The sequence below is a fragment of the Arvicola amphibius genome, chromosome 13 (genome assembly GCF_903992535.2).
Source record: "Arvicola amphibius chromosome 13, mArvAmp1.2, whole genome shotgun sequence".
NCBI classification, from domain to species: domain Eukaryota; kingdom Metazoa; phylum Chordata; class Mammalia; order Rodentia; family Cricetidae; genus Arvicola; species Arvicola amphibius.
In genome coordinates, this window is record NC_052059.1 from 68,562,208 (window position 1) to 68,578,996 (window position 16,789).

At 49.1% G+C, this 16,789-nt stretch overlaps 2 protein-coding genes across 3 annotated transcripts; both read right to left on the reverse strand.

Annotated features, from left to right (window-relative positions):
* Positions 1-5,840: 5,840 nt before the first annotated feature.
* Slc39a2 (solute carrier family 39 member 2) lies at positions 5,841-8,927 on the reverse strand. Its single transcript, XM_038310176.2, has 4 exons — positions 8,252-8,927; positions 7,957-8,087; positions 7,713-7,763; positions 5,841-7,393 (listed from the first exon to the last, which is right to left on the reverse strand). Exons 1-4 carry the CDS (start codon positions 8,364-8,366, stop codon positions 6,761-6,763), a joined length of 930 nt encoding a protein of 309 aa, XP_038166104.1. The 5' UTR covers positions 8,367-8,927; the 3' UTR covers positions 5,841-6,760.
* Positions 8,928-9,199: 272 nt separating this feature from the next.
* Positions 9,200-15,720, reverse strand: Mettl17 (methyltransferase like 17). 2 transcript variants are annotated; one of them, XR_005282969.1, is made up of 15 exons: positions 15,543-15,720; positions 15,281-15,434; positions 15,064-15,198; positions 13,864-13,945; positions 13,570-13,651; positions 13,203-13,276; positions 12,695-12,789; positions 12,320-12,390; positions 11,988-12,095; positions 11,718-11,786; positions 11,147-11,197; positions 10,726-10,818; positions 10,311-10,495; positions 10,061-10,233; positions 9,200-9,634 (listed from the first exon to the last, which is right to left on the reverse strand). XR_005282969.1 is itself a non-coding variant. In XM_038310033.1 (14 exons), exons 1-14 carry the CDS (start codon positions 15,618-15,620, stop codon positions 10,143-10,145), a joined length of 1,368 nt encoding a protein of 455 aa, XP_038165961.1. In that variant the 5' UTR covers positions 15,621-15,720; the 3' UTR covers positions 10,008-10,142. The 2 variants fall into 2 exon arrangements, 1 of the variants encoding a protein (XP_038165961.1); XM_038310033.1 differs by lacking the exon at positions 9,200-9,634 and having other exon boundaries at positions 10,008-10,233.
* Between the last annotated feature and the right edge of the window lie 1,069 nt (positions 15,721-16,789).

Genomic DNA, 16,789 nt, shown 5'->3' on the forward strand with positions numbered 1-16,789 from the left:
TGAATGTGCCTGCATCCCGCCCCTTCCCTGCCCCGTCCTGGCTCCCCTCCGAGTGCTGTAACCTGGGAGGTTAACAGTGTGTGTGAGCTTGGGAAAGAGAGCTGGTGTAGATTTCAGAGGACTTGCTTATCATTTGTGGGTCCTTGAGGAAGACTAGGACTTCAGAGATGTCATCAATATCGTGTTCTTTAAGAAAGCTGACTGGGGGCTGGAGAAATGGCTCAGAGGTTAAGAGCATTGCCTGCTCTTCCAAAGGTCCTGAGTTCAATTCCCAGCAACCACATAGTGGCTCACAACCATCTGTAATGGGGTCTGGTGCCCTCTTCTGGCATGCAGGCATACACACAGACAGGATATTGTATACATAATAAATAAATAAATATTAAAAGAAAGAGAGCTGACTGAAGGGCTGGGAAGATGGCTCAGTGGTTAGGAGCACTAGCTACTCTTTGGGGGACCTGGGTTCATTTCCCAGCCCATATGGCAGCTCACCGCTAGCATATTTATAGTTTCAGGGGATCCAACACCCTCTTTTAGCCTCCAAAGGCACTAGGCATCTGGAAGTCTCAAGAAGGTCACAGCAAAATGGAAGTCCCTTTGAGGATTTTATTCACTGGTGGAATCTGGGGGATCTGGGAGTTAAACTATGTGGCTCACTACCTGGCCAGGCTAGCCAATCAGTGGGCAGCAGTGTCAATTGGGACCGAGTGTTGGGAGAATTTTCTTTCTGAGGGTTTAGAACCAAGCAATGGAACTGGCCCCTTCTCAAGAGGTTCCAATGACAAACCGAAGTGCCCTCTGGGAAACCAATTAAAATTAAGAGATTGTGGGTGACCTTAAGGCAGGCACACTGGAAGGTCTGCATCTCATATAGGTGATGATTCTCCATTGCTGTTCAGGTGGAACTCCCTCCTGATCTTACCAGACTCTTGCTCCTCTCTGAGTTCACGGCCTCAGAAATGGGTGGGAGGAGTGGTTGGATTCCTAAGTGGGGGTCCAGTGACCCTGCGTCCTGCCTTCATGTCAACAAGCCTAGCTATGAAGATCTGCAGACAGGCATGACGATGGTGGCTCTTTCATTTAGAGGGTTGTGCTAGACAACAAAAAATTAGGTGCAGAGCCAGGCAATGGTGTCACATGCCTTTAATCCCAGGATGCTGGAGGCAGAGACAGGCGGATCTCTGTGACTTTGAGGCCAGCCTGGTCTACAAGAACTAGTTCCAGGACAGGCACCAAAAATAGAGAAACTCTGTCTCGAAAAAAAAGAAAAAAATTATGTGTAGAGCGACCGAGGGATATGCTCAAAGTCTCCCTATGGCTGCCATACATGGATGTACATACATGAACATTTAGGACCACGCCACACCACACACACACACACACACACACACACACACACACACACACACGTACACAAGTAAAAATGAGAAAGCACTTTATGGAAGTGTCAGAAGGAACAATGTGGATAGAATATTATGGGATTGTTTAAGTTTGCTTTATGGAAACCTTAATTGTACTGATTCCTCAATAGCACTGAGTGGCAGACTGAGCCCCTTGGCATCAAGGGCCACAGTCAGGCATGGTAGCAAGACAGGCTTATGGCCTTGACGTTGGTGTTTGTTTCCTTTTCTTTCTCGTGCTGGGCATTGAACCCAAGACCTTGTACATGCTAGGCAAGTGCCCTAGTCCTAACCCTATCTAGCCATCTAGATGAAGGCCAGTACTAGAAGAAGGTGTTAGTGGGTTAGTTCGTCGGATGGATGTTGGGTCAGGCAACAAAGACTGCTGAAATGCCACACTGAAGAAAAACAGACTATGGCTATAGCCACTGGGGGCAAAACTGAGGAGAAGGCAAAGAACTGGGGTCTCCACCAGTCTCTGCTGGTGTAACTGCCGTTGGTATTATGGAAGGGAGACACACCTTTGCTTGGAATCTGCCTGTAGAGGTCATATTGTTAGCAGAGTAATTTTCACAACTCGGAACAAATTTCATTTAAGTGTATATGTATTTAAATACAACTATAGATGTTTCTGGAGGGACTGGGGGTGGGGAGGGCATTTGCTGTCCTAGATTGACTTTTTTTTTCTTTTTTCCTGACATACTCTAGTTCATACATGGAGACACAGTGCCCCCCTGTGGTCAGCAAATAACTTTACCTGGCCTAGGTTTTCCTGTCATTGTTCCTCAGAGTTAAAGCTGAGGCCCTCCTGAAATCAAGGCCTGCTAAGAACTCAGAGGCTCAGGGTTGCAGTACAGTTTGACAGAAGCAGAGTCACAAACTCCCTGCTTACTCTCTCCTCTTTAGAATTAGGATTCCTGTTTGAATCTTGTTTTATTCCCAAGGAATGGGCTGGAGAGATGGCTCAGTGGCTAAGAGCACTCCCTGCTCTTCCAGAGGACCTGAGTTCAATTCCCAGCAAAACCATATGGTGGCTCACAACCTCTGGTGTGTGGGTATATATGCAGGCAGAATGTTGTATACATAATAAATAAATAAATCTTAAAAAAAAGAATAAACCCAAGGAATGTGAGTGTACCCCAGACTTCAGGGGCAGGTAAGGTCAGAACTACTCAATGAGAATGAGAAATCAGAAGAAAGGAGTGAAAAAGAGCCCTACAGTCTAAGTAAAAAACCTGGCGGGGCAGTGGTGGCACACACCTTTAATCCCAGTTCTCAGGAGACAGACGCAGGCAGAGTTTGAGGCCAGTCTGGTCTATAGAGTGAGTTCCAGGACAACCAGGATTACACAGAGAAACCCTGTCTTGAAAAATCAATTAATCAAACAAAAAAATACCCCCTCCCCCGTCTAGACTGTAGATATTTTTCAAGGAACAGTTGTGAGCTTCATAATGGCATTTTGGCCAGCCAATATATATGCCTGCATATATGTTACATATAAATAACGTGGATATATATATATATATATATATATATGCACATGTGAATCTGCATATGTGACAATGGTCCCATAGACCCTCTTACTTACAGACACCATAGGTTTCTTGGTTTGTATAGTGCACTCTAATGTTTCACAATGACAAAAACAAGCAAATAGAAAAAAATCGCCTAATGTGTTTCTGAGAACATATGCCCGTCTTTAAGAATATATGATTACACCAACAGAACATTACAGTAGGCAGGGTAGAAATAAAAACATGGTCATGCAGCCAGGGGGTAGTGGCACGTGCCTTTAATCCCAGCACTTGGGAGGCAGAGGCAGGCGGATCTCTGTGTTCAAGGCCAGCCTGGTCTATAAGAGCTAGTTCCAGGACAGCCAGAGCTGTTAACACAGAGAAACCTTGTCTCAAAGAACCCCAAAACAAAGCAAAATGAAACAAACAAACAGAAAATGGTCAGGGGAAATGGAGTGGGAGACATCACTTTAAAAAATAGATTTAGGAATAACTGGAAAAGATGAGTGATTTCTGACTTGAGGCTCAGGGTTGGTGGGGAAATATGGTGGCTGGAACCATGCGGCTCTTACATTTACCAGATATCTCTGCCATCAGACTCTAATAATGAGTTAGGAGGAAATGTAGGGCACACTTTGTACTTGACACACAACGAGGGCAAGTCACCAAAAAACGCAAACCAGAAATTTATCCTATAGCCAGGATTTTGTAAGCATCCCCACAGATTGCCCCTGAGGCACAATTGCCTCTCCTTTGCTGGCGGCTAAAGCTAAAGTTTCTAGAAAGAAGTTCACATTTGACCTTCTCCAAGGGTGATGGACTGACTGGCTAGAACTTAAATGATTGTGGAGAAGCTGGGATGTTGCAGGTCTGGTGCTGAATGGCAGTGTATTTTGGCTTTCTTTAGCCCCCTAGATAGCCATTCACACTTCGCCTTTGTGTCTGGCTTGACATCTTTCTGACCACCAGGTAAAATCTTTTGGGGTGAATTAATAGATCACTTTCATTAATCCTGAAAAATAAGACTGTCATCAAACAGCATCCTAGGCCGGTGATGTTTTGCTTTATTACTTTGTCCTATTGCTATAGAAACAAATGATGATGAATGCTGGGCATTAATCCAGTATTTAGAAGGCAGAGGCATGTGGATCTCTTTGAGTTTGAGGCCAGCCTGGTCTACATAGTGAGTTCCAGACTAGCAAAGGCTACATAGAGAGTCTCTGACTAAAGATGAACAAAAACTAATCCAAGCCAAAACAACAACCAACACCAAAAAACAAAAGTCCTCCAAACAAAAACAAACAAAAAAACCAAAGGAAAGCACCTAAAAACCCCAAAGTTGTCATCATGGTGGAACATGGAATGTGGGGCCATCTTCTCAATCTTCTCTGGGCCATAGCCACTCCTATGTGGCCCACAGGAAGATGTGAAAATTGTCACGCACACATTCCCGATTACCCACCAGCCCGGATCATCTTTCCTCTTTGCTTGGGCCTTCTCACGGCTGCAGCCGTTGCCCGCAGAGGCCTCCCTTCTTTCCCATCATGGTTCTCATGCTGGTTCCCAGTCCATGCTCTTTCCATTCGTCCTTCCGGTCTCGATGTCTCCCGGTGTTCTCCAGATGGAGCCGCCCTCCAGCTTTATATCTGCTCTTGACACAGTATTCTCAAACTAAACACATGTCTGGCCCTGGTTGGTAAGAATTTGGGGGAGAAAAGGAGGAAATAGATATGGGGAGGAAATAAGTATTGGTGGCTCTGGAGAGAATTCCTGGGATGGATGAGGACAGAGAGTTCACAATTCACCAGGAACTTGAGATACCAAACTCTATCTCCTCTGCCTCAAGAGCTGATGGTGAAGGAAGAGTCACAGCAGGCCAGGGTGCTTCTCCTTCAGTTTCTTTCCTAGTTAGACAGGTTTCTGTGATAGGATAACTCTAGCTTCCATATAACCACAGCTCTTTCAGCTTACCCCGCCAAAGTTCTGGCAAGACCATGTTGCCATAAACATAGCAGGCAGGGCATGGATGACATGCCTGACAGCATTTTGTCCCGTGGCTTGACCGGACCAGTCTACTGCCTTTTCTAGCCTCAGGCTTCTAGTTGGTTTTACTCAATAAGACATTAGCAAATCAGAGCAAGAAAATAAGATTATGTTAGCACCTTCCTGGTTGGGTCCCTGTCGATCAAGGACACAGCTCTCGGGGCTGGTCCTTTCCAGTTCCTACTAAAGGCAGGTTGATTACTCAGCTTCCCGGCTTTGTTTGAACCCTGCCCACATATACCTCACTGAATATCCTCCCTTGCTGCTTCCCCTCTTGGAGCTGATCTGGGATTCTAACACACAGGCTGAGCAGGAATGTTTGGGAAGGAAACACAGGGAAAGACACAATATGGGGCTTTCTGTGCACTTCTGAGGCCCCACTGGCTAAGGGAACTAACTTTCCACCTTTTCCGAATGCCAGTTTTCCTGGGTTACTTACTGGGATCATGCCGCTGCCAGAGTTGTGCAAGAGAGGTGATGTGTGTACAAAGAGCAGCACAGCACCTGTCCCACGCAGGTGTTCCCTGCCCAAGTCCATGTCATTGGCACGCTCCAGGCTCTCCTGTATACCTTACTCCCCACTCCTGGGAGAATATCCCCCCCACTCCTGGGAGAATATCCATCCCCCTACTCCTGGGAGAATATCGCCCACACTCCAGGGAGAATACCCCCTACACTCCTGGGAGAATATCCATCCCCCCACTCCTGGGAGAATACCCTCCACTCCTGGGAGAATATCCCTCACACTCCAGGGAGAATACCCCCTACACTCCTGTTTCTGCCTACCCATTGCTTCCTCACAGCATCTTGTGGAGATTGGATTTAGATTGCTTACTGTTTCAGGAGGGGACTATGGTGGGAAGGAGACAAAGACCCAGACAAGAATGATTCAAGAGTTTGTTCATGCTAAGGCTGTTGGGTTATCACACTCAAAGTCACAAGAAGGGGCAAACTGGTGAGGGCGAGTGGGCTCCAGGGCACATCTTCCCTGCCTTAGCCTTATTTCTTCACCAAATGTGTGAATCAGGAGTGCCCTCCATTAGGCGAGGGCAGGGGGGCAGCTGTCCCACTCCTCAAGGTCAAGGTAACTGCTTTCTGCTCTGATCTTAGCGCAGTTGGTCAGGCAGGCAGAAGGAAAGCCACCTGGTGGTTCACCTCAGAGTGATCACCCTTGGTATTTATCTGGCGCCAGACCCCCTCTGCAAACACAGGTTTTTAATCCCTCAGCCTGTGGCAGCCAGAAAGAAAGACGCTCAGAGGACAGCAATGGTGTCCCTGAGGCTACACAAGACTCCATGTCAAAGCAGGGACTGGCAGGGAAAGGCAGGCACTGAGAGTGGGGAGGCAGGTAGTGAAGGAAAAATATCTAGCCGGTTTTCTGCTTTCAAACATCCTTTCCCTCTAAATGCTGTTCTGTTTCTCAGCTCCCATGGGTAAGGCTACAATGGCCCGTAACCACTAAAATGACTGCGGGTCTCAATTCCATCCACACTCCTTTTTCCCTCTCAGAGACATGGATTACAATGTGATTGGAGGGAAGGGGCAAAAGGTCATTTTATTACACAGAATGGCAACTCTGGGGTAGTGGTCTTGATACCAATTTCCCAGCTAAATGGGCACTCAAACAAAACATCCTTTCTAAGTCTTTATCAAGAACAGGATCTCCCGTATATAAAATCCGGGATAGTCTGTGCCTAGTAAATGCTTAGCCTCACTGAAAAGATGTCTGAGGGCCAAAGTCATTCTGGTGGTGTCCTCAGGAGAAGTCATCCTAGAGAGGCCCATAAAGCAGCGAGGAATCTTTCAGGCCCACAAGGCAATAAGAGCCATGAAGGCAAAACCAGCAGCCACACAGCCACACTTGACCAGAGGGGCCTCGGAACAAGCCAGCTCCCGGGGCAGGATTTCTAGGAAGGTGACATACAGGAACGTGCCCGCTGCTACTCCCTCTAATACAGCCTGGGCTAATCCCTGCCCTGGTCCTGAGGCCGCTCCAGCCACGGTCAGCCCTAGGGCCAGGCCCACGGGAGACATGAGTGCTAACGACAGTATGCAGAACGTGGCCCACCGAGAGCCGGTGCTGACCTTCAGCAGCCGCAGGCCTACGCTGAACACCACAAGCCCCTTGTGCGCCAATACAGCGACACAGAGCTTCACAGTGGCCGCCACTGTGGTCTGCAGGCCCACGGCCAGGCCTTCGAACACGGAGTGAAAGGACAGAGAGATCAGAAGGACGAGGGCGCGGAGGGGACCCTGCGACGGCGAGGGTACCGGCAGGTGCTTGTGGAATCCAAAGGCATGAGTCCCTCCCCATTCCTCTTCCTGCACCGGTGATCCTCCAGCATCCCGTTGGCAGTACTGCAATGCCAGCGACTCCAGAAGGAAGACGAAGAAAAAGCCCAGCGAGATGACGAGCTCTCCATAGGGATACTCCACCTAGGAATAGAAAGAGGGAAGGAGATCGAGCACTTGATGAACACCGGGCCAGGAGAGAGAAGAGAATGGGAAATGTGGTAACGGAACAGAAGGGGGAATGAGGCTGAGCAGGCACACAGAAGTGAGAAGCCTAGAGGGGCCGAGGGATAAGGTGTCACTTGGGTTAGAAATAAAGGTCCAGGGTAGGAAGGGAAGCAAGAGCTTTTCCTGAGGGTCCACAAGCAGAGGGTTATTTAGCGCCCTCTCGCTTTACACTTGAGCTGAGGGAAGAGATTCCTGGTTCCTCACATATCAGAAGGCACTAACAGTAGATACGTACATAATCGGAAGCAGCGTCACGAGAAGAGTTGCCTGTACTTCCTGTACTGTTCTAGGGAGACAGAACCAGAAATCAGACCGAGTCTAGGCAGTGCTAGTTCCTGTCCTGCCCTTTCAGCAACCAAGCTTCCCTTGGAAGCCCAAGCTGACCATCTTCCACCAGTTGCTGCTCCACCCACAGGGTGCTCCGCTGCTTTCCCGCTTTCTTCCCCAGCTTCTGGTCACACGGTTCCCCTGCTACCCACCTGCACCACGAATTTCTGAATTTCTGATTCAATTCCCTCCAGGGCTTCAGCAGTCATATGCATCAACCCTGCTCCCAGAAAGACGCCAGCAGAGATGCAGCCCAGGAGGCTGAGAACTCTATAGTGACGACCTAAAAGCAAAGGTTATTTTCCACTTAGTAGTGAGATAAATGGGAATGAATGAGGGGCAACAGACAGGGCCCAAGGTCTTGGGGGAAGGGAGAACCTGAGCCAGGTGTCAGGAAGGTCTGAGATAAGCCTGGGTGTAAGGGACAGAGATGGAGTGGGGCTCTACCTGTAGCTGCATCCATCTGGAACCATCTGAAGTGGATGGGAGCAAGGCCACAGCCCAGGGTGAGAACCAGAAGGGCAAGCAGGCAGCCAATTTTCACTCCAAGCAGGACCTCCATCTTTGGGGTGCAGGATGAGCAGAGGCCTCAGAATGACAAATGCAGCGGTTGAGGCGGCCACAGTGGGGTGCTGCCTTGCGTGAATCCCAGGAGTCTGTGGATATCCTCTTTGTCCTGGACTCCTGGACTGTCTGGGCGCTGCACAGCAGCTGAGGGCTCAGCCCCAGCCACCAGCCCTCCCACTATCTGGAGGCCCCTCCCCTGCCTCACGCCTTCCTGAGCTTCCAAACCAGAAACTCCAGACTCCCTGCCAGGTGCAGCTCAGTGAAATTTTCTCTTCAATGCTGTGACTAATCCAGGAGCTCTGGGGAGCCTTAGTTCATGTCTGGGGTTGGTCTAACCTCAAACGGGACCATCCACGGTACTTACGGCCCAGCTAATGTGTGTGTGGGGCAAGCTGGCTGCGCCACGTCAGGACACTTAACCTGACCTTCCATACTCTCTGCCCTGTCCCAAGTCTCACAGGTTCCTATGCTGATACTTGAACTGAACCCTTTCAGAGAGGATTTGGGGCCACTTGAAGGTAGAGGGGGTGGGGCTGAGCAGGGCTGCTTCTCTTCTGTGGGAATTAACAAGTGAAGGGATTCCCCTTTCCTCTAATTCCAGAAAAATAGCTCCAGGCACGGAAATTTCCAGGGGAGCGCATGGAGATTCCTGGTGTTACAACATAGATACTGTCACTTTTTTTTTTTTTTTTTTTTTTTGAGACAGGGTCTCATTGTGTAGCCCTGGCTAGCCTGGAACTGCATACACCAGGCTGGCCCACCTCTGCTTCTCCTGTGCTGTGATTAGAGGCATGGGCCACCATGCCCCACTTGTCACGGTTTCTGAAGCCCCAGCAGTGAAATCGTTGTTTTTTCTCTTACAAAAGCTTAAACGCTTCTCTTTCTCTAAAGTTGAAATAAACCCACAAACTTCAAACAAACACAAAGCCCAGGCAGGGCACCTTCTTTCTTTTGGTCAAGGTAAGTTGTGTCATGTCCTTGCTGCTCTTCCTATAATTACTGTCAGCCTTGTCACTGCAATCAGACAGGACAGTTTACAAGCTTGGTGTGCAGAACCTCGGATTGCTCAATGGCCCACCAGCTGTCCATTGGTGCCAAGGAATCCAAAAACCTTGATTTTCATCAAAACCTGTGAAGTTACCAGCTTGCCCCTTTCCCTTTCTAGGTCAGATTCTCTGAGTGAGTGGCCCTGTCTTCCGGGTGGGTACCCTCCTGACCGCTTTGAAGGTTTGTTACCATTTCCTGCTGGGAACTGGGGTTGTTCTAGAAAGGAAACAGGAAAATGGAAACAAACTAAATAAACAGAAGTATTCTAAGTAGATCTAGATAAGGCTGGAGATGGGACCAGCCTTGAGGGAAACGTGAGGCCAACTCCAGACAAGGTTACCTTGGCAGAGACAGGGGTAAAGAAGTCAGCTAACTGCTAGTTCCCACTTCAGAGGCCCACGTAAACACCATAAGCACCGGTTGGGACCTGCTGAGCCAGTTCTCACAGGGCCTGAGGTGTCTTTCCCCACCACCTAGCCATCTTTCAGGGAAGTGTCACTGGTAGAAGCAGTGGGATCTCACTGCATTCTCTTCATCACTGAAAGGCCAGGACAACTGGCCCCACATCTTTAAAAGTCATGACATCCACTTCTGTTCTTAACAAATTTATTATTAAAATTTCAAACAACAAGCACAGGGTACCAGCACTGTCTTCCTGGACACCAGGTAGCCTCGGCCTTGGCAGGTGTGATGGGAGGAAACGCTTGTTACATCCGCATCCTCGTCAACGCTCCGTGGGCTCTTCAGCAGGGGACGGAGTAACCACAGGTAAAAGATCTCCCCAGGAGCTGACGCGGGCACAGCGATACAAATCCCTGCGGCACAGGAAAGAGGCATTAACAGGGGCTGCAGGTTCTTGTTACATTTCCCCAGCCGCTCACATCGCCTGTACCTGCCGTGCCGCCGGGCTGTAACCACAGCATGCTGCATGTGCCCGTCTGGACAACAGAGGTGACAGTGCACATGGCGAGGCCGTTTAAGGACAGGCTGAGTGACACGGGGCCAGCGATGAGCCTCCTTTGGAGACCCCCTGGCAAGGATTACCATAGAGAATGTTTCCTCTTTCGGCTTCTTATTCTGAAAGATGAATACAGGGGCTGTTTAGAGGGAACAGAACCTTTTGCTCCCTTCCCCTTACGTGCCTGAAGTCGTTTCTCATAGTCTAGAAATCACATAGAGCTCCAGTTATCCCGCTCTTCTCCAGTTATTCTCCAGCTCTTCCCACCCCTCAGCCCCCATCTATCCATCTATTAATCCATCCCGTCTTCTCAGGCTGTTCTCCTCGTTATAACTCTGAGAATACATACCCAGCTGAAGGGGATAGGATGATAAGCCTGGGAGAAGCTACAGGCCAGGGGCTTGGAGGCTGTCAGCTGAGGACAAGGGAGCTCATGGGGACACTGCAAATACACAAGAGACCCTCAGTGATGCTGGGACCGAGGAGGGGCTCACCCAGTAAAGGGCTTGTTGCACAACCTCATGGCTTGACTTTGGTCCCCTAAATCCAGAGAAGCAGAGACAGACTCCTGAAGCTGTCCTCTGACCTCCACGAGCACACTGTAGCACGCATACGTACCCCACATCATACACAGACTGAAAAGGCCAGGAAGAAGGGGACAAAGGAATAGGGGTTGGGAAAGCAGTGGCAATCACGGGAAAGACAATGGAGGGGAGAGTGGCTGAGCATCACCTTTCTGGAGCAACAGAACAGGAGGAAGTGGTACTTACCGGGGCAAAGACAAAGCCAGGCTGAAGATCCAAAGGGGACTTCTCTTTTTCCTGCAATCAAGGAAACACGGCTGACCCTATGGGATCTATCGCCATAATCCAACCTCTGCAGGTGGAGAACTGAGGACTCCTCAGAATACTCATACTGACAAACCATGCTCACCGAGTTAAGCTGACTACAGCTTTACGGTGCCAAACAACAGACTTGTCTTCACTACAGCAGAAAGGCAGGGACCCAGCACTGTATTCTCCCATCAGCAACATCCTCTCAAAAACCCCTCATTCTCCCACACGTAAATTTAGGATGCTGTATTGGCTCACACGGTTTCACTAAGGTTCTGGGTCAGCAACACCTTCAATCAGGAGTCAGCAAAGTAGTTTTGGAAAGGAACAAGGAGCAAGCAGCACCTGCCTGGGGCACTTAACTGCAGTCTGCAGTGTGAACGCTGTCACAGACATGAATGTGCACGGTTCCTCAGGCAGCGGGTGCCGTGCGTCACCACTACAAATGTGTGACAGTGACAGTGACTTAGGACACAAAAGTGGAGAACCTGAGGACGAGGAACCTCACCTGGAGGACCAGGCTCCTGGCTTCCATGAGCAGATGGTGCCCAGCTTTCGTTCCGTTCTCCACCAACACCTGTTAAAAACAGAGACAATGAGCAGGCACTCTGAATCCCACGAAACAAGTGCCAGCAGCTCCGTCAGGCAGGGAAGTGGGCACTGTGACCCTAAGGAAGCACACAGATCTATAAAAGAGAAACACTAGGCAATAACAAGAGGACAAGGCACAGAACCACAACACCGCTTTAAAACTTGAGGGGAAAGAACTCTAACTCACCAGAAAATGGCTTGTCTTACGCCACAAGTTCTGAACTACCTCGGTGCGGTCAGCCTTGCTGGGCAGTTCACTGAGGGCGAAGGCTGACACCACCACATCAAACTGGACCTGAGGACCGAGACAAGGGACACAACAGACGTGACATCTCCCCCAAAAGCACAACAAATTCCTAACCTCTAAATCCCCTTGATCCCAAGATATCTCATTATGTAACCCATGTTAGACCTGAATTAATGGTAATCTTCCAGCCTTGGCTCCTGAGTCCTGAGATTATAGGTGTGTACCATGATGCCTAGGCTGAAACCACAGCTATCCGAGAACAGCCTACTTGCCTTCGGTGACACAGGTAGAAACTGTCTGAAGAAGACACCGGGGATACAGGGCTTCCCTGACTCTGAACCACCTACAGGAGAAAGATACGGCAGCTGAGGGAACGTGAGCTTCACAGCCAGAAGCTGGCTCAGTTAGGAGACATGCCTCAGACGATAACCCCAGCCGAGAGGTGCAAGACTGTAAGGGAGCCTTGAAACGTGGCCTGCTGACCCTGTCCAACCACCCAGAGCCCCACAAAGGCCTCTAACATTGCTCTACTGCAATAATGGAAGGAGCTCAGATTATAATTTACATCTTTCTCCTCTACATCCCAATAAAACACTTTCCTAACTCCTTCAACTTTTAGAAATCCCGAGATTAGAGCTTGGTCTTACCTTTTAGTAGCTTTTCAGCCAAACCCAACATGGCAGCTGAACTGTCCACACACACATATTCACGGAGGCTCTGGCCCCACGTGCTGTGAGCAGCCCTGAGATGAAGATAAAAGCCACCAATTCTTCTGACACACAGTCATACTCCCCGCTCTCAGTCCTACAGACAGGCTCAGAACAGATAAACTAACATTTACAACTTCCGAAATAAATGGCAGATGATTCACACACTGACTTGTAGACAAAATATTTTGATCAGTATGCAAAATCTACTCTCTACACTAAATTGCTTTTTCTTCTGACCCGAGTACCGGGCCTTTTCATGGGTCACTCTTCGAATCTGACCCTAGCTCAAACACCTTCTTCTGCCTGGCTAATCTGAGGGCAGCAACACTCTAGATCTGACGGTCTTGCTCTCTGGTACCCTGGTTTGTTGATACTGAGGTGGCATAGAAAATCTGACTCCCTAGAACTGGACCTGACATTACCAAGGGTTAGGAAAGTTATTTACCAGGCAACAGAACCAGTGCCGGATCCAAAGTCCATCAGCGTCTGTGGCTGGAACTCTGGAACTCGAGTCTGGATCTGAAGAAAACACACAACACCCAGAGAAAGGTAAGGTAGCACTAAGAACCCGAGTGATGATAGCAGACCCAGACAGAAGGGAGGGATGAATGCATCAAGAGTCAATAAAAATCTCTGAGACAGGAAACATCTCACTGATTCTAAACCTGTCTTAGGCCACAGAATCTTTTCCAAAGGATAGATAGGATAAATGAACATGCTCATAACATTCCAAGAGCTCCCATGACAAAAGACTGATTTACAGATAATAAACCAATGATAAAAGGGGTCAGGTGGGAAGCTGAGACTTTCACCTCATGGAACGCTCTGAAAACCGCAGCGAAAGCACCATCCAATCTTGCTGCCATGTATATCAGACTCAGTTCTTCATTATAGCTGAAAAAAGAAATCAGTCATCCCCACTAGGAAATAAACCCACCCCACTGTGACTCGAAAGTCTAGGAAGTGAAGAATTTGGAGAGGACTCCCCTAGGTTTCCCTTTCCAACACAGAAGACTCCAGGGAGCTTTCTCAGACACAAGACATCATCTCAGCTCTCCTCCTCAAATTCGGTGTTTTTTCTCTGTACCCTCTGGACAAGTCCTTACCTGAGCTTCTGCCAATGATAGGTGGTCCGGCGCAGGGCGTGCAGTACTGCCTCACGAAGTTTCTCCTCTGTCTGAGCTGAGTCTAGGTGAGAAGGGCTGGAGGTGAGGGCCTGGGAGAACCAGTCAGACCCAGTGTAGCACACTGCCTACTGAATGCTCCCCCTCCCACCTGAGAAAAGGCTCGCAGGTCAAGAGAGGCCAAACCCAGAGAACACCTCAGGAGAGTGAACTGCCACAGTCCCAGAGTGTACCGATCTCGCCTCTAATAGTATTTGAATCAACTTAATCTATCCAAGTTTTGCTTCATAGTAAACAGAAATGTGATAAAAAAACCTAAAAAGCTTTGCATTTATTTTTTGTGATCAGATAGTTCTCACTTCAACCATCTCTCTGCCCACACAATCAAAGTCTAAAAGCTAGAATATGTGCATTTTTATGGACATTTCCTTTTCCCTGCACTTAGGAGTCAGAGAGTTTCAATATTCCCATAGAAAGAGGCTTGAAAATCTAAGTTCTGCAACTGTGTTTCTAGTAAACTACAAATCCCCACTGCAATGGTTTGGCTGAGAATGGCCCCCATCAGCTCATCGATTTGAATGCTTGGTCACCAGGGAATGACACTATTTGAAAGGATTAGGAGGAGTGGCCTCTTTGGAGAAAGTGTATCAATACTTTGCATGCCAAGCCCAAAGTCTCTCTCTTCCTGTTGCCTGCAGATCAGATGCTGAAACTCCAGTTACTTCTCCCGCACCAAGTCCACATGCTGCCATGCTTGTCAACAGACTAAATCTCTGAAGCTGTAAGCCAGCCCCAGTTAAAAGGCTTTCTTTTAATAAGAGTTGCCTGTGGTCATGGTGCCTCTTCATAGTAAAAGAACACTACTAAGACAGCTACTCTAAGCCAGGTACTGTGGGAAATGCAGGGAATACAGGAAGAATAAGGGGTAAACTTGCAATATGAAGTTCACAATCTTGAAAATAATCTTAAATGTAATAATTTTCTACTCCTGAAGTGGGTTTCAGCCAGCCACCCACTAGCCTTTCCAGCCCAATCTACTTTCTAGTAGGGCATCGGATAACAACTGCTGTTAATACAACATCAAATAAAAAACGGCAGCATTTATCTGAGATTTAAATGATTCCTTGCTCCTAACTTCCCTCTGACATTTCAATCTGGTTTACTTTTAGTCTTAAATCCCACCTTGGTTTTCCAGGAATTTTTTCTCAAGGTCCACAGCTCGTCTTTGCAACTCCTCCGGCTCTACCGGCAAACGTCGGCTCCAGAGATAGTTGGAGAGCGCCTGCACCTGCTTCTCTGTAGTGCGGACGGGTCTCTCTGTGGTCACAGACGGAAAGTCTCATCACTGCGTGCCGGCCTCGTTTTGTTTCCTTGGTTTCCCTTCCCCGCAGTTTCTCACCAAGAAGCAGTAACTGCGCGGCGTTAGTCAGTTCTTGCGGCAGCCGCACGTGCGGAAGACGCAGGATGCCGGGATGCTTACGATGGGGCTTCTTCCCCAGAAAATCGGAATTGTTGTCTACCTGGGACACACCGGGCACGAGGGCGGCGAATGCCTGCAGACCGCGAGAGAAACAGAAAGGTCGCAGGTGCTTGCTGCGGGAGGCATCGCCGAGGTCGTCCTCCTCTGAGAGATTCTGCCAGCAGAGCAAGGATGAACTTACTCGAGACTGGGGTCCTCGAAGGCTCCGGCACAATCTGCAGCATGTCAACAGAAGCGTCACCTCCTTGGTGGTAGCCATGGCTCCAGGACACACCGGAAACGGAAGTGCACAGGCCTGTGACCCCCCCTCCCTCGCCCCCCAGCAGCTAAGAGCGTCTTCCGGGACCTTCGACCCGGACGGTATCAACTAATGAGAAGAGTATTTGCCAGCAGCCAATAAGCGATCTCTATGTACGGAAACCGTACGTGGGAGGAGTTTAGTCTCCAGAGGGGGCGTGGTCTCAGGCCCGCGTGCGCACCTGAGGGCGGGGACCAGCGCGGCAGGGGCGAGTTTAGGGGCGGGGACCAGCGGGGGTGGGGGGGAGAGGGAGAGGGCGGGGACCAGAGGGGCAGGGGCGTGTTCGGGGGCGGGGACCAGCGCGGCAGGGGCGGGGACCTGAGCGGCAGGGGCGAGTCTGGGGGCGGGTACCAGCGGCGCAGGGGCGGGGACCTGAGGAGTAGGGGCCTGGGCAGGGCGGGGGCGGGGCGGGGCGGGGCTGAGAGTCGGTGGGCAGGTGAAGTTAACGTGACTTCCTTTGTCTTCGTTTGCTGCTGGAAAATTCTGAGTCTTGGCTAGTTTTCCTGTGTAAAACGGGAGAATACCGTAACAAAAATCAGATTGAGGTCGCCAAGGATAGTGAAAGTTAATAATTATTGTAGTTAGCGGTTTAATAAATGTAAAGCCTAATTGGTTTACTTTTTCTTCCATTTTTTAGTTGTCTTTCCGTGTCTGCTCCAGGTTTTCTGTTGAGAACTTCCACACAGGACACCGAATTCCCACACACCTGTTATTAACTTAGTTTTTCATGTGGTTAAATATACACAAAATTACGAACTTATTAGGTGACAGCTGAGTTAAGCGCTAGGAAATTGGAAGGCCGACTTACACCTTTAAACAATGCACTATTTTGGGATTGTTGGTGAAGGGAATGCAAATGAAGAATTTTATGCTAAATGTTCCAAGTGTTAACGTGTGGTATTAAAAAGGCCTCGCGGTGCTGTAAACTGAAGCCGCCCTTCACACCGCTGTGGTTTGTCTTTAATCTCTTGGGGGTAGAAGAGTACCCTGCATAATTATCAGTCCAGATAGAATAATTAAGGACCGCATATGGGCAACTGTCTTAGCTAGGTACTTGGATGCCTGTTATACCCACTACCCTTTGCATGTTTCCTTTCTTCTCTCTCTCTCTCTCTCTCTCTCTCTCTCTC

Excerpts from the sequence above, each read along its gene's own strand:
- Mettl17 (XM_038310033.1), bottom strand. The coding sequence starts at position 15,620 with ATGGCTACCACCAAGGAGGTGACGCTTCTGTTGACATGCTGCAGATTG. Across the intron at positions 12,391-12,694 it reads GGCTGAAAAGCTACTAAAAG|GTGGTTCAGAGTCAGGGAAG; the intron begins GTAAGACCAAGC and ends TTTCTCCTGTAG. Across the intron at positions 11,198-11,717 it reads CCAGGAGCCTGGTCCTCCAG|GAAAAAGAGAAGTCCCCTTT; the intron begins GTGAGGTTCCTC and ends CCTTGATTGCAG.
- Slc39a2 (XM_038310176.2), bottom strand. The coding sequence starts at position 8,366 with ATGGAGGTCCTGCTTGGAGTGAAAATTGGCTGCCTGCTTGCCCTTCTG. Across the intron at positions 8,088-8,251 it reads CCAGATGGATGCAGCTACAG|GTCGTCACTATAGAGTTCTC; the intron begins GTAGAGCCCCAC and ends CTTTGCTTTTAG. Across the intron at positions 7,394-7,712 it reads GTGACGCTGCTTCCGATTAT|GTGGAGTATCCCTATGGAGA; the intron begins GTACGTATCTAC and ends TTCTATTCCTAG.